The sequence below is a fragment of the Phodopus roborovskii genome, unplaced genomic scaffold (assembly GCF_943737965.1).
Source record: "Phodopus roborovskii unplaced genomic scaffold, PHOROB, whole genome shotgun sequence".
NCBI classification, from domain to species: domain Eukaryota; kingdom Metazoa; phylum Chordata; class Mammalia; order Rodentia; family Cricetidae; genus Phodopus; species Phodopus roborovskii.
In genome coordinates, this window is record NW_026126602.1 from 4,927,528 (window position 1) to 4,941,999 (window position 14,472).

The 14,472-nt window shown below is 38.8% G+C and overlaps 1 protein-coding gene across 13 annotated transcripts in view; it reads left to right on the plus strand.

Moving 5' to 3' along the window:
* The window catches only part of Crem (cAMP responsive element modulator), a 67,341-nt gene extending 54,164 nt beyond the window's left edge, over positions 1–13,177 (plus strand). For 7 of the 13 annotated variants that reach the window (XM_051205777.1, XM_051205765.1, XM_051205771.1 and 4 more), the window contains 3 exons: positions 4,629–4,664; positions 7,858–8,014; positions 12,040–12,403. In XM_051205777.1, the coding sequence (XP_051061734.1) occupies positions 4,629–4,664; positions 7,858–8,014; positions 12,040–12,184 (338 nt within the window). In that variant the 3' untranslated portion in view covers positions 12,185–12,403. Of the gene's footprint in view, positions 1–4,628; positions 4,665–7,857; positions 8,015–12,039; positions 12,404–12,436 lie in introns of those variants that run through there. The other 6 variants (XM_051205766.1, XM_051205772.1, XM_051205768.1 and 3 more) reach the window with 3 other exon arrangements.
* The last annotated feature ends 1,295 nt before the right edge of the window (positions 13,178–14,472 follow it).

Consider the following 14,472-nt stretch of genomic DNA (forward strand, 5'->3'; position numbering starts at 1 on the left):
TTTCTCTTGTGGTATCTGCTGGAAGACGGGGAACACATTAGGACACTGTGTAATGCTTGCATGAGCACAGCTCAGGGGCTGTCTGGCAAGTTAAGTGGTAAAGTACCTCCTGCGAGGCTGCCCCTGCACCTGCCTAGTGACAAATGAGCTATATTTAGGCCTAGATTTTGGTGCTTGCTAGATCTATAGGAACTTGGGATTCAGAGTGCCCTCTAGTGTCCAGTGGGGGACGTGCTTGCCTTTCATTGTTTCCTCAGCCTCTTCTATTTAAGCTTTGTAATTCGTTCATTAGGTTTTGCTTTCCTTCGTTAGAGATAAGTGATTTTGAAAGACTGAGTTACCAGTGACCTTTGTATGGTTGCAACATTGTTTATTCAGTTGGGTTTATTTGTAACCTAGTTTTGAATTTGCAGTTGAATTGAGAATAAAGAGGATTACATGGCTTCCCCACAATTTAGCTTGTTAGAGTCAGTGGGCCTCTGCCCTCATCCTGGATTGAAAAAGACTATTGACTGCTTCGGCCAAGAACAACTTGCATTGAATTGTTTCTAAGATGGTCTTTGAGGAGCTATTATTTTGTCAGTATTGGAAGTCTATAGATGTACTGTAGTTTGCAGAAACTCTGGAGTGACTGATGGGCCTAAAATAATCAGACACTATGCAATATGAATCTTAAAACTAAGACTTTTTTGTATATGAGTTTATTTTAGAAAAAGTATTGGTTGATTTCTTTCTTTTAACCAAACTTCAAGTTTCTATTCACCACTTGTCAGAGCAGGAGAGAAAACAGTAATACAAAATAATAATAATAATAATTAAAATACTGAGTATATTTAGAGGTGAATTATTAAGGAATGCATTTATATTAAACTTTAGCCATTGCCTGGTGATTACATGGTCACATATATTTATGTTGGTAGGACAAACATAACATCTTGGAAGCATTTTCTTCCTATAGTTTTTTTTTTTTTTTTTTACCAGTACTAAGCCACAGTTTCAAATTAAAAAAAAAATTTCCAAATACTAAAACTTATAAATGTTGAACAATATAGAACATTCTTCTCAAGGCCTGACTGTAGTTTGGAAATGATTACTCTTAAGAACCTGTCACTTCTCACATTAATAATGACATTTGGAAAGTGCCATATTAAAAGCAATAAATGAAATTTACATCCCTTGTTATTAATGAGTGAAAACTACACACAATTTAAGAAATTTTCAGCAGTGTAGCAGAGAGGCTACACCAGACCTTTGGATTCTTGGCTCTGTGCTAGTCTGGGTTGTCAAGCTGAGGAAATTCTTTTAGATGAGTGACTTGGAAATCTTTGGCCACGATCAGCATTTTATGTCATGACACAGTGGCATGTGTGTCTTTCTCTGAATTTATGAGAAGCAAGTTTCATACACAAAAGTAGCACAAAAACATACATTTCTTTCTGTCTTGTTTTCTTTTTCTTTTTGCTTTAAATGTTAGCTTGATCCACGAAGTTAATTTAATGATTCGTGGACTATAGTGTATGCCTGAGATCCAGGCCTAAATCAGACTCTAATGTTAATGATTAACATTAAAGACCATTGTAGCATCTCTAATATGATCATGGAATACAATATAGGAATGATATTGTTGCTGGGTGGTGTTGGCACATGGCTTTAATCCCAGTACTCAGGAGGTAGAGGTAGGTGGATCTCTGTGACTTTGGGGCCAGCCTGTATATAGTACAGAGTTCCAGGATAGCCAGGGCTACAAAGAAACCCTATCTCAGAAAAACAAAAGCACAAAACAAAACAATGATATTGTTGATTCTGTTGGGTATAATCTAAATTTGTATTGTCTTTTTGTTTGTTTGTTTGTTTTATTTGTAATTATGTTAGGAGCCTAATTTCCTGTCTTAGATCCTGGGTTGTAATGCTATATTCAATAGGGGTTTCAGAATTGTTAAACAGACTTTCCAACTATTCAGATTTGGGAAATAATGTGTTAGCATTTGATGCAGGAAAGCAGGTAATACATACCACCTTTGTGGTTCCTGTTAGGAAAATTTAACACAAGGCAATGGTTTTGGTTAGGGATTAACTTTTCAAGTTGGTATTAAAGCAAATTATACTTGTATTGGAAGTAGATAGAAGAGTAACCTGCCTTGTGTTCAGTAAGTCCTTAAAGCTCATAGAACAGTTATTCTGTCTCTACTTGGTGAATTCATTTTAATGTGATGTTTGGGATAGTTATTTTACTTTTCCCTGTCATATTTACCTATCTGAACGTATTGCCTAATAAAGTAACTGTCAAAACTTTTTCATTTATGTAAATATGTATAAACTATGTAAACTATTTATTACAAGTAAGCATAAATACAAATTAAAGAAAGAGTTAGCAAAGTACTCAGATAAAGTAGACACAGGAAGGAGGAAATACAGGTCAAAGCACGGGGGACCCACATGGAGGAAGCTATACCAAACATTGGAAAAGGAGAGGCACTCACATTCTTGCTCACTGACCACACAAGGCATGTGCTACTGCACAGATAATGGTGATATGAGGAATGATCAGAGAGGGCAGGCACTCTTCTGAGTTACAAAGCTAGCCAGCAGAAGCAGCTCCAGTCTTCACAGTCCCTTGGCTCTGCTCATACTCTGCTATGCTGTCCTCAAATTCACCTGACACTGATAGATAAATGCTAATGTAGCATGGGTCATATTAGCATGGTAGACACAGCTGTTAAAATGTATAAAATGAAGCTAGCTAACACCACTTTTAAGTAATCAAAATGTTTTTTTTTTCCCCTAGACTTTTTCTTTTCTGACAAGGCAATAGGGCATTTATTTGTCTTTCTGTAATACCTTGAATTTCAGTATTCATAATTTCCCATCTTTTTCATAGATTTCATGGCTTTTAAGACTTTCATTGACTAAACAAGCTAAGAAGTCCCTTTATGTGTAACTTGGGTTGAATATGGTAATTTTTTCACATTGTATATAAATACAATAGTGTCATATAATAGTATATAATTTTAAATTGTTGACTATACCTCAAATAAGTAAAAATGGAGATATTTATTTAAAATTTTATTTATTATTAGTTTGTGTGTATGTGTGCAGGTGTGTGTGTGTGTGCGCGCGCACATGTGCCACTCATGCCATGGCATACATGTAGATGTCAGAGAACAGAGTTAAAGAGGTGGTTCTTGTCTTCTTGGGATCTAGGGGATCAAACTCAGGTTGTCAGGTCTGCATGATAAGCAGTTTTATATCCTGAGCTGTTTTGCTGACCTTAAGCTGAAAACATTTAATGACTTAGTTTTGTGCGGTCTATGTGTTATAGGACTTTATAAACAGTTGAAAATGTTCACTGCTTGCTTAGTCACTTTTATATAGAATTTTGTTTTCCCAGAGAAAAGGGAGCAGTGGGAAGGGAAATTTCCTGACAGAGTGGTATACAAGGCACAGAGAGGGCTGATGTGGGAGTTGGGTGAGGAAGATGCCAATAACTTTTGGAGTTTTGAAAAAGCCACTTTTCCTCAGTTACAAGTATGATTGTTAGGTTACCTCTATTGTTTCCTGAGGTGTCCTTAAGATCACTGAGCAGAACTCCTGGAATCCAATTGCAGAGAGGGAGGAGTGATGAGCAAATGGGTTAAGATCAGGCTGGAAAAACCCACAGAAAGAGCTGATCTGAACAAGAGGGAGCTCATGGAGCCCAGTCTGGTAGCTGGGAAACCAGCATAGGACCAACCCAGACCCCCTGAATGTGGGTGTTACTTAGGAGGACTGGGAAGTCTATGGGGCCTCTGGTAGTGGATCAGTATTTATCCCTAGTATACGAATGGACTTTGGGAGCCCATTCCACCACATAGAGGGATACTCTCTTATCCTAGACACATGGGGGAGGGCCTAGGCTCTGCACCAAATGATGTGACAGATTTTGAAGATTCACCCATGGAAGGCCTCACCCTCCCTGGGGAGCTGATAGGGGTTGGGAGGGGGACAGGAGAGGAGGAGAGGGTGAGGGAACTGGGATTGACATGTAAAACAAGCTTGTTTCAAATTTAAATACAAAATATTGTCATAAAAAGATTAATGATGCATACTGAAATGACATAAAGTGAGGAACTTTGGTACAAATGATGGATTATGTCCATGATCCCAATACTCTGGAGGCTGAAGCAGAAAGATTATGTCCCCAAACAGCAAGGCAAGCCAACGAAGTGCTTGTATTCAGTCAATGTGCACCTCAATAAATAACAGAATAAAATGACAGGTCTTTTGGGGTGTTGACAAATAGCTTCTCTTTGGAAGCTATCAGAATAGATGTTTGGGGGTATTTGTTACTTAATGTCTTTCTGTTCTGACTTGTTTTTCCTAAGGACTAGAAGTCATATACTTTGATTCATTAGATTTGTTAGGAGGGCAACTTCTAATGGGAAGAATTATTGGTGGTGTTATAAGCCTTTTAGCTAAATATAGTATAAGTGTAATTTAGAACACTGTCTCTCAGACATGAAGGGAGGGGATTGGAAGGGAATTAGTGCATCACCTGTCTGCTATGTGCCAGGCACTGCGCTAGACATTTTGACGTACATTATGGGGTTTCTTGTGAGTATGAAATGAGATAATGTATCCCCATTTTACAGATGAGGAGACTGACCTTGCCCCAAGTCACATGGCTGGTAAGTGAGAGCTGGACTAGAACTCAGACCCCAAATCCAGTGCTTTTTCTTCCGTACCGTGTTAGAGCTTGACAAGCGAGGTATGAAGTTCATGATCAGAACTGACAGCTCCAGAAGTTGTTTTTCATGCCAGGAGTTAGACGGTTGGAAACACATTGTCAGAACCCCTGCCTCTAAGCTGCTAGGTTAGGTATACCTATAGAGTGGATAAATAAGAATCTGGGAAAATGATAGGCTGATGGATGTTTACTTGGGGGGAAATCACTTACACCAGAAACATGACTGCCAGCAGGTTCGTGTCCCAAGGATGCCTCTAGATGCTCGCTGTCTCCAACCAGGAAGCAAGAGAGAGAGCAGGGGTCCAGGACCCCAGACCTAGTCCCCTCAGGTCACACCTGTACCTGTCCCCACACCCCAATTGGCATGGTCAGTGCAACAGGTATGGGCAGGGTAGATATCTCACTACATATACCTAAAGTGTACCAAGGAAGAAAAATGCCTTTTGTCCAGAAATGCCAGACTGAGTGAGCATGGCATCTCATGGGACTTTTTACAGCTTTGTGTTAAAGACACAGCTACAATGAAATGTCCATATCCACAGCAAGACAGCTGATTAAATACTCCAGAGCTCAGCATGTCTGTGCAATACCCTAGGGAGTTTAACTTGACTCAGTAGGGAACACATAAATCCATTAAGCACCCTGCATACAAAGTCCTATGCTAGATTCCATGGCAGGAAATGAAAAGATACTGTTCTTGACTTGTCTGGAAGTTCTTGCCTGCCTGAGAATAAACCTGGGCTATACTATTACAGCACAAGCAATTTGTCTTATTATTTATCTGTAGTCATGATTTTTAAGCCCTACACATGACCTATGGATTCTCAAAAATAATAAAAATGAAACTCTAAAGTCAGGTGTGGTGGCACCTCATCACTTAGGCTAAGGCAAGAAAATTGAAAGTTTGATAGAAGGATCTTACCTTAAAAACCCCATAGAAAAATAGATTGGACACTGTTAGTACTTAGATGGGAATAGGAGTTGGGTTTTATAAATAGTGCATGAATAAAATTATGTCACTGGAGAATGACATAATTTTTTTTGAAATTACCACTAAATTTATAGACACTGATGTTAAGATAAACATATTTTCATAACCTGTTTCAAAGAAATGTATTTAGAGTCCCTTAAAAATAAAAGTCTCTTTCCCCCATCATTTTGGTGTACGTCACTGAGATTACATTTGCATATATAAAATTTATTCATTAACCCTTGGAAGCATATCACAGGGTCTTTGGTTTGAGGCAGGAATCTATTTTAACTCCTAGTTTATACTAATTCCTACCTCTTGCTTGAACTAGTAGTTGTAATCCTGACTTGTGTTAAAACAAATAGAATGAATACATATTTGGAACACAATGAAGCCAAGCTTCCCTTATCTCTCAGATAAGGAAATATACCTGATATTCCTAATATACCTGATACATCATCACCGGCAGAGGCAAGGCAACTAAACTGTTGCTCATCAGGTTTGAAGAATGCCTCATTTGCGATTGCCTTGTCCCTCTTGTTACCAAGTCTGGCTCCTCAGACAGCTGTAGCTTCTGCAGACAGACAAAAGGGTTTTTGTTGTTGTTGCTTCTAATACTGTCTCATATCCATTGCATTTGTGAAATGTTTCTGCCCACCTTCCCTTAAAAAATGAAAAGAGTGCCCTTAGCAGCTTTTATAATCCTGTTTTCACATATTACAGAAAGTACCCAAGGTATACATTGAGAGTACAGTGAAACGATTTCTTCCTCCATTTCACTCCTTTCTCTCCTTTTCTTTTAGAAAAGAAGAATCTTTATTTAGGGTATGACAGTGATAGAAAACCCCTCACCCACTGTGCACATTTCTAGTATTGTTTTTTACACTTGTTTATAAGCAATCTCAAAGAACGACTGGAAGCAGGTGTGCTTTCAGGCTGCCAGCAAGACGCAATTTCAAGGCCATGTAAACTTCACCCTCGTCACTGGCTATTGTGCTGACTTTAGGAAGCCAGAACAGTCTCTATCTGGGGCATTGTTTCAGCATTTATTGACTTATAACCTCCTTCCTTGGATGTGGGTAAAGAAAAGTGGGAGGGCTGTGGCCTCCTGTTCCAGCTCTTATCTCCTCTCACAAAATGATCAACAGAGTAAGCAGATGCTAACACAATAGTTTTTCTGTTGTTTTCTTCTTAAATATTTAAAACTTGCACATCTGATGAGATTTCCATGTGCACGGTGTTTGCAATTGTCAAGAAAATAAATTTAGGACTTTTCCTCAGGAAGGCAATTTAAGAACTTGACTGTGTTTCTTCCATTTTTCCTGTTGTCTTTAACCGAATCTACAGCCCGTTAGATTCCTTCCCTCGACTTAGCCTTTTCTTTTTCCCTTTACTTTTTTTTTTTTTTTTGTTGTTGTTGAAAGGCTTTGAATATGTTTCAGGTGTAGGCTCAGGGACGTCCCAAGTGGAACATTCAGAGAATGGTCATGTCCTGCTTCGAGTATTTGTGATGATATACAGGAACTGTCTTCTGCTGGCTTGCTAGAGTCAGATGTTAACTTTGAGGGCCTGTGTGAGCTGGTTGTGAAATGGCTGTTATTAACATAGTTATCAGTGTACATATATGTTCACACACTTAAATAGATTCCATTAAAAACAGTGACAGTATCCAAATGCTCATCATTTGTAATAATCTTTAGGTTTTTGTCCATTTGTGAACATCTTTTCCCAACTTGTCACTGACTGAGGTAACATTGGTATATTTGAACTGGCCACTGTGAAAGTGTTTCTGCTGTGTAACTCACTAAACTCTGCAGAGCAAGGCTCTCCACTCCTGCTCCAAAAGAACAATTCCTTAGAGTTATCAGCACACCACCGATACAGCTAAATGAACTGTAATTGGAAAGCTTATCTGCTCTAGCCTGAGCTAAAATGTGCTAAGACATTTTCTAAAATGTGAGGACAAACTAAAGCATTTGTAGCTTTGTTCTAATTTGATAAATAAAATTCTTGATATTTAAGACCCCTATAAGAATAATCATTTTATGTCTACAAAACAATCTCTACTGACATGTACAAACTATACTATTTCTAGGTTAATTTTATGTCAAATATTAGCTAGTGAATTGGCGATATAAGCTTGTAATACCTTGTTTTATTGCAGCTGCCACAGGGGACATGCCAACTTACCAGATCAGAGCTCCTACTACTGCTTTGCCACAAGGAGTGGTGATGGCTGCCTCACCAGGAAGTCTGCACAGTCCCCAGCAACTAGCAGAAGAAGCAACTCGCAAGCGGGAGCTGAGGCTGATGAAAAACAGGTAAAGTACTGGGTAAGAGCCAGTCAGTCCTTTAGTACAGCCACCATAGGAAGCATCATTTGCTGCCCCGTGCTCTTAATATATTAACTTGCTCTTGCTAAGCTATTTCTTGAATTCAGTGTTCTGTGGCTTCATGTGTGTGCTCTGCCTGTGATGCTAATTTGTCTTCTAGTGAGTTCCTAGTCATTTCCTAAGCAGGAGATACTTTCCTTTATATTGTAAGGGATGTCAAAAGATATGTTTTTTTTAAAACAATATTATTAGATTCTTGATTATAAGTAAAGCTTGTTTTATATATTTTGCTGAAAAGTATTGTGACAAGTAATATAAAAAACTTTATTTTAATTTAAATTTTAGCACCCCTCCCCCAAATCGGTATTGTGGATAAATCCTAGGACCTAGGGCATGCTAGGTAAACATCTCTGATCCTTATTTTTTTTTTAGCTTTTTTATTAGCAGAATAAATTTAAGTGTTAAAGCATTTTAAAAATTTTGTCATTTTAGCTATTTTGTGATGTTTTTACTCCATTGTGATGAGGAATATGGTCTTTTGACAAATTGTAGTAAAATATAAATACACAATAACAAAAATCATTCATGCTCCCGCCACTGTTAGTGTTAAAGTAGATGGGCTTACAGTCCTCTCTCTCCTCCTTCTGTCCTCCTGCCTCAGCTTCCTGAGTCAGTCTCTTGAGTACCACTACTTCTCTCATTTATTATTGCTCAATACCTCTGTGCCATTGTTTAGGCATTAGCATATCATAGGAAAAACAAGTTTAAATAATATTTTTTATATGACTTGCACAGTAATGTTTTAGTTCTTATTATGGAGAATGATACAACTTAATTTGATTTCAAAATGAAGAGTTGCCTAAGAGTTTCCCAGTATATGTCATTGTTCCTCAGTGTTAAATTGTATCCTTATTGCAAGAAAATAAAGCAGTTAGGCTAAAAGAAAATAAAGCGTTTAGGCAGGGTGGGCTGCTTTGCTTGTCAGTGGCAGAAGCAGACCATAGTTATTGATTCGTCCGATGTTACCAACCTAGTTAATCTACAGATGTGGCAGCTGAGTTCTTGAAACTCAATTCTGAGCTCATCACTGTCCTGTAATCTGGAACCCGATTTAGGTGATTATGTTCATTGATTAGCGGTCATTTAAATAACAGTTGGGGAGCTAGAGAGACAAGTTAGCAGCTAAAAGCATCTAGTGTTCCCTAAGAGGACCTGAGTACTATTTCCAGCAACTGTATCAGGTGGCTTGTAACTCCAGTCCCTTTTAGCTGGCTTCTGTAGACACCCATGTATGTATGCACACAGGCATTTGTACATACACACACACATGAACACACACACACACACACACACTTAAAATAAGGACTGGAGAGATGGCTTAGTAGTTAAGAGCATTTGCTGTTCTTGCAGAAGACCTGGGTTTGATTCCCAGCACTTGGGAGGCAGAAGCAGGTGGATATCTGAGTTTGAAGCCAGCACATATAGAGTGCTAGGCTAAACAGGGTGACAAAAACAAACAACAACCAGAAGTAGGATTATAAAAACAGAAACATTTATCAATAGTTTGTCTCAAGGCATATTTTTTTCATTAGCAGTATTGTGCTCAGAAATCCAGAAGAGTGGCTGGAGAGATGGTTCAGGAGTCAGCAGTGGCAGTGGCTTTCATGCCTTTGTAGTCTGGTCACCATTTCCTGTTATTTTGACTTTGACTTTGAGACTGTCTCACTATGTGGTAGAGGCTGGCCTCAAACTTGTGCTCCTCCCGTCACCTCCTGAGTGAAGGTGGCACAGGTGTGTGTGCAGCACACTGGGCTCTTGCTCTTTTTCCCATAGTTTGCCTTGCCGTTCCCCTCTATGCTGAGGATGGACTCAGCCAAATCTGAGCCTGCGAGCTGAGCTAGCTATTAATAGAAGAAACATGTGTTCTCCATAGCTGAGAATACTTAGGGATGTACCAACCACTTGTGTGATCACTAAAACTTTGTGCCCGGGACGTTTTGACTCCAGTCACATCGTACACACAATGTAAGATGTGAAGTGTGGATATTTACTGTAAGAAGCTCAGTAATAAGAGTTTAAATGCTAACTGCCCACAACACTGCTGCTGTGTATTTAAACTTTTATTTAATGTTTGTATAGAAAAACTATCTTCCTTCTAGATTTAGAATTTAACATAGTGATTTAATGATGAGACATAGATACTTATAAATAAATTTCAATTTCTTGGAGGAAGAGTATTGTTATACTCCCCAGGGGGGCAGATTTGTGTGCTCGGACATGCTGCCACTTTCCCCTGTGCTCCGCCAGGCTCCTGTAACCACTGCTCTGTGAAGCTCCATTCACTTCACATGTTTTAGTTTTCCATGACCTAGTTGTCCAACCTTGGCGAACTCACAGCGTGAGTAAGTACATCATTCTGGGTTAGGAAACAAGGCTTGTTCTTTTCCTGCAGCCTGTCAGTGTTTCAACATTCCTGTTTGGGGACTTGCTTTGCATAGAGGAAATAGAAATCTAGTCCATAAGAGTCAATTCTTCAAAAAAATGCAACAGTTGGCCAAGTCTGTCACATGTGTCACAGTTGGGGATTAGCATTTCTGACTGTCATTTTGGCAACTGGTATTTAGACGTGCAGCATTACCTTTGTGAAATTCAGCTGAGTGATCATGACTGACAGTTTCTGAGATCCGAACACTCCCAAATAAAGCTTTATCAGAGGGCCTCTCCTGTAGAGTAAGTTGATGCCATCCTATCCCACTCTGAAAAAGAGGGGAGAAAATGAGAACAATATTAGTTATTGTTCCTGTAATCATGAATGAAAGTAACTAACTTGTCTTTGTTAGTTTCAGTTTTGTTGCTTGTTGGTCTGTCTTTTCCCTTGGGTTGCTTTAAGTTCTGTAAAATGTGTTTAGTGTGTATTAAATGCTAGTGGTTAGAGAATAGCTTAGGAGTACTCTTTTCTTAGCTAGTAGCTTCTTTTTTTCACAATTTACTTATTTATTTATGATGGGCTCTTATATAGTCTAGAATAGCCTTGTGCTCATAAAGTAGCTGAGGCTGACCCTGATCTTCTTTTTACTTTTTAAATTATTTCTTTATGTATGTGAATGTTTGGCCTGAATGTATACCTGTGCCCCACTAGTATGCCTGTGGTCACTGTAACCAGAAGAGGATGTTGATGCCCTAGAACTGGAGCTATCATATGGGTGCTTGGGATTGAATCTTCCAAGTCCTGGAAGAATATCCAGTGCTCTTACCCACTGGTCTCTCCAGCCCCTGGCCTTGTGCTTCTGACTCTTCTGTCTCTGCCCCCAAGTGTCAGGTATGCAGACATGCACCACCATGCCAACTTCCTTTTTCATAATCTTAATTGTGGTATTCTGACACTTGTGAATTTTAATTGTCTGCATTGTTAAATTTGTGTCATGTTATCCCATTCTTTAATTTTCATAAACAGTGTCATAAGCATGTGTTTTATTTATTGTTATAATTTATGTCGTGTTTTCTATTCAGAAAACTGTTTCTGGCAGTCATGATTGATCATATTTTATCGAGATTTAGTCTTGAAGCATACAACTGTTCAATATTGACACTTGAGATTTCATAGGATTTTTACAATCATTTTCATCAAATGAAATATTCTCATTGTGATGAGTGTGTGTATTTTTTGACAGACAAAAATTAACTGAGAGGATTGAAAGGATCTGTAAGTGTCTTAGTAGAGATTCTTGTGGGTGTGTGTTCCTCTTGCTGTTGTTTGTTCAACCCAGAGGGTCGTTCTTATCATGACATGGGTGCCCCAAGAGAACACTCTCTGGGTAAAACTGCCAGTGCTTTTCAGTTGGTCTGTCGTTCTACACAGGCACGTGTTTTGTTCAGTTGTTGTGTGGCTTTGTATAACTGTCCTCAGATCAATTGGCTGTTGATTGGGGAAAAGGGGGGCAGATGTTCATGGAGCCATTCTGGATTGTGCTGGGAGGTTGTTCTTGTAGTCATTTGCCTTGTGTTGGTTCCAGGGAAGCTGCCCGGGAGTGTCGCAGGAAGAAGAAAGAATATGTCAAATGTCTTGAAAATCGTGTGGCTGTGCTTGAAAACCAAAACAAGACCCTCATTGAGGAACTCAAGGCCCTCAAAGATCTTTATTGCCATAAAGCAGAGTAACTGTGTTTGACTTGGACCTTGTTTACTGTGAACTCTAATCGAGGCAGGCGATGCAGCATCCTCCTAATGGCCATGTGGACTTGTAGATGGGTCACTTAACCCTTGCTTAAGAAACCAGTTTGGCTTAGGGTGTGAATTGGGAATACTGTTCCATGGGCTGCAATGCAGCTCTGCTCACATCACCAAGCTTTCTCTGTTGTCAATAGCATGCAACATATGTTTTGTTTGCCCTTCTGCTTCTACTTTTTCCAGGGAAGCTGCTAAAGAATGTCGACGTCGAAAGAAAGAATATGTAAAGTGTCTGGAGAGTCGAGTTGCAGTGCTGGAAGTTCAGAACAAGAAGCTTATAGAGGAACTTGAAACCTTGAAAGACATTTGCTCTCCCAAAACAGATTAGTAGAAATATTTAACTATGAACTGATTACAGCATGTACAGTTGCTTTTGAATGCAATACAATATATAGCCGGCAAGAATTATGGCCTTTTCCTTTGTATCATTCATCTGACTTTCTAATATCTAACATTCCTAAAATGCTTCATTGTATTTAAGTAGCTCTTACCTCTAAGGTCATTTTTTTTTTTTTTTAAGAAGAGACAAACTGTAAAAAAAAAAAATGTATGTAACAAATTCTTAAAATGAAATATTTGTAAGACTTGTTTCAGTGCAACATATTTGCAGTTCCCAGTCTCTCTGTCATGAATAGTGTCCTATGCAATAAAAATGTTGCAGATTTTAAGAATCATTTCAGGAAAGGATGATCAAAGGCAGTGCATCCAGCAGTACAATAAAATCAAACCACAGACATACCTCAGGAAAGAATGAAAGGATGTGTATCTTAATGACATGGCTATGCGAGAAGAATAGCCTAGAAATGAACTTGTGCATTTATAGATTTTATAATCGTCACTTTGTAAAGAAAATATTGTATTGCTGTCCTTGAATGCCATAGTTGAAGACAGTTTTCAATAGAACCATGTTGGTTGCTCTTTGTAGTATTTGGTGTTTATTTAAATATCTGAACATTCACTACAGCTTTCTACTATGTGTGAAGTACCAGTAATCCTACAGAAGTTTTCTCTGCGTCTCTCTTAACTAATGAAAGAGAGAACATATTTGTAGTATCTGGAATGAGTTCTAGGAGTATGAACTTATTGCTACACTGGGTTACAAGCCATGCAAATGCTAGGCCATTTCATCAGAAGAACAACTGCAGGACTCTAGGGACAGAGTTCAGTGTAGAGCAGTTGTTAGCATGTGCAAGGCTCCATCTTTAGTCAATAGCACTGTAACAAAACTGAATGGCATTTGAAAGGGAAGGCCTAGAGCTCTGCACATGGGTGGGAGGCTGAGATCAGAGTTCAGTGTTTGTGCTGCGCTAGGCTTCCTGCAGACATTCTGGAAAGTTCCTGCTGTTAACCCTTCATTGTGAATTACTGCTAGCAATCTCAGGTATGTTAACATTTAAAAGACAACCCAAGAGTTCATTTTTTAAATCTACAATGACTTGAAGTCTACCTTGGATAAACTTTTTTTTTGTGTGTGTTTTTGGAATGCAGCTGTATGCATTTATCATGTTGGTCCAGGCTGACCTTGAACTTACAATCCTATTGCCTCAGCTTTCTGACTGCTTGGATTACAGACATGGGCCAGAATGTCCAGTTTGATCAGCTATTTTTTTTATAAAATATTTATTTCTTTTTAATTATGTGTGTGTATGTGAATGCAGGTGCCCAAGGAAACCAGAAGCATCTGATCCCTTGGAGCTAGAGTTACAGATGGTTATGAGCCCCCCAACCAGCGTTCTTGGAACTGAACCCAGGTCCTCCACAAGAGCAGCACATGTAAACAGCTGAGCCATTTCTCGAGCCCCATGATAAAATACTCTTATGACAGAATATTCAGATGAAATTTATTAGAGTTGAGATAGCTACACTATTACTAGTATCTATAGCTTGTCTGCTTATATAATACTCACCATGTAAGCCCAAAGCTCTAACATGATTCCATGACATCTCATTCACTCCCAGTTATTGGCAGTGTATTATGGGCTAGAGTCCACTGTATTCTCTGCTGTTGGCTTCAGATTTGTTAAGAATCTGCCCCACCTCCCTTGGTTTTGATAGTAGATCTGGCAATAAGTGTAGAGCAGTATAAAAATAGGGGGTGGTAGCACCCAGTTGCTGCTTCCATCGTGTCTTTTATATATGTAACTTCCAAGATGTAGGTGTCCTAGTTTGGTTTTGTTGTCATGATAAAATACCCTGACAAAAACAATTTAGGGGGAAAA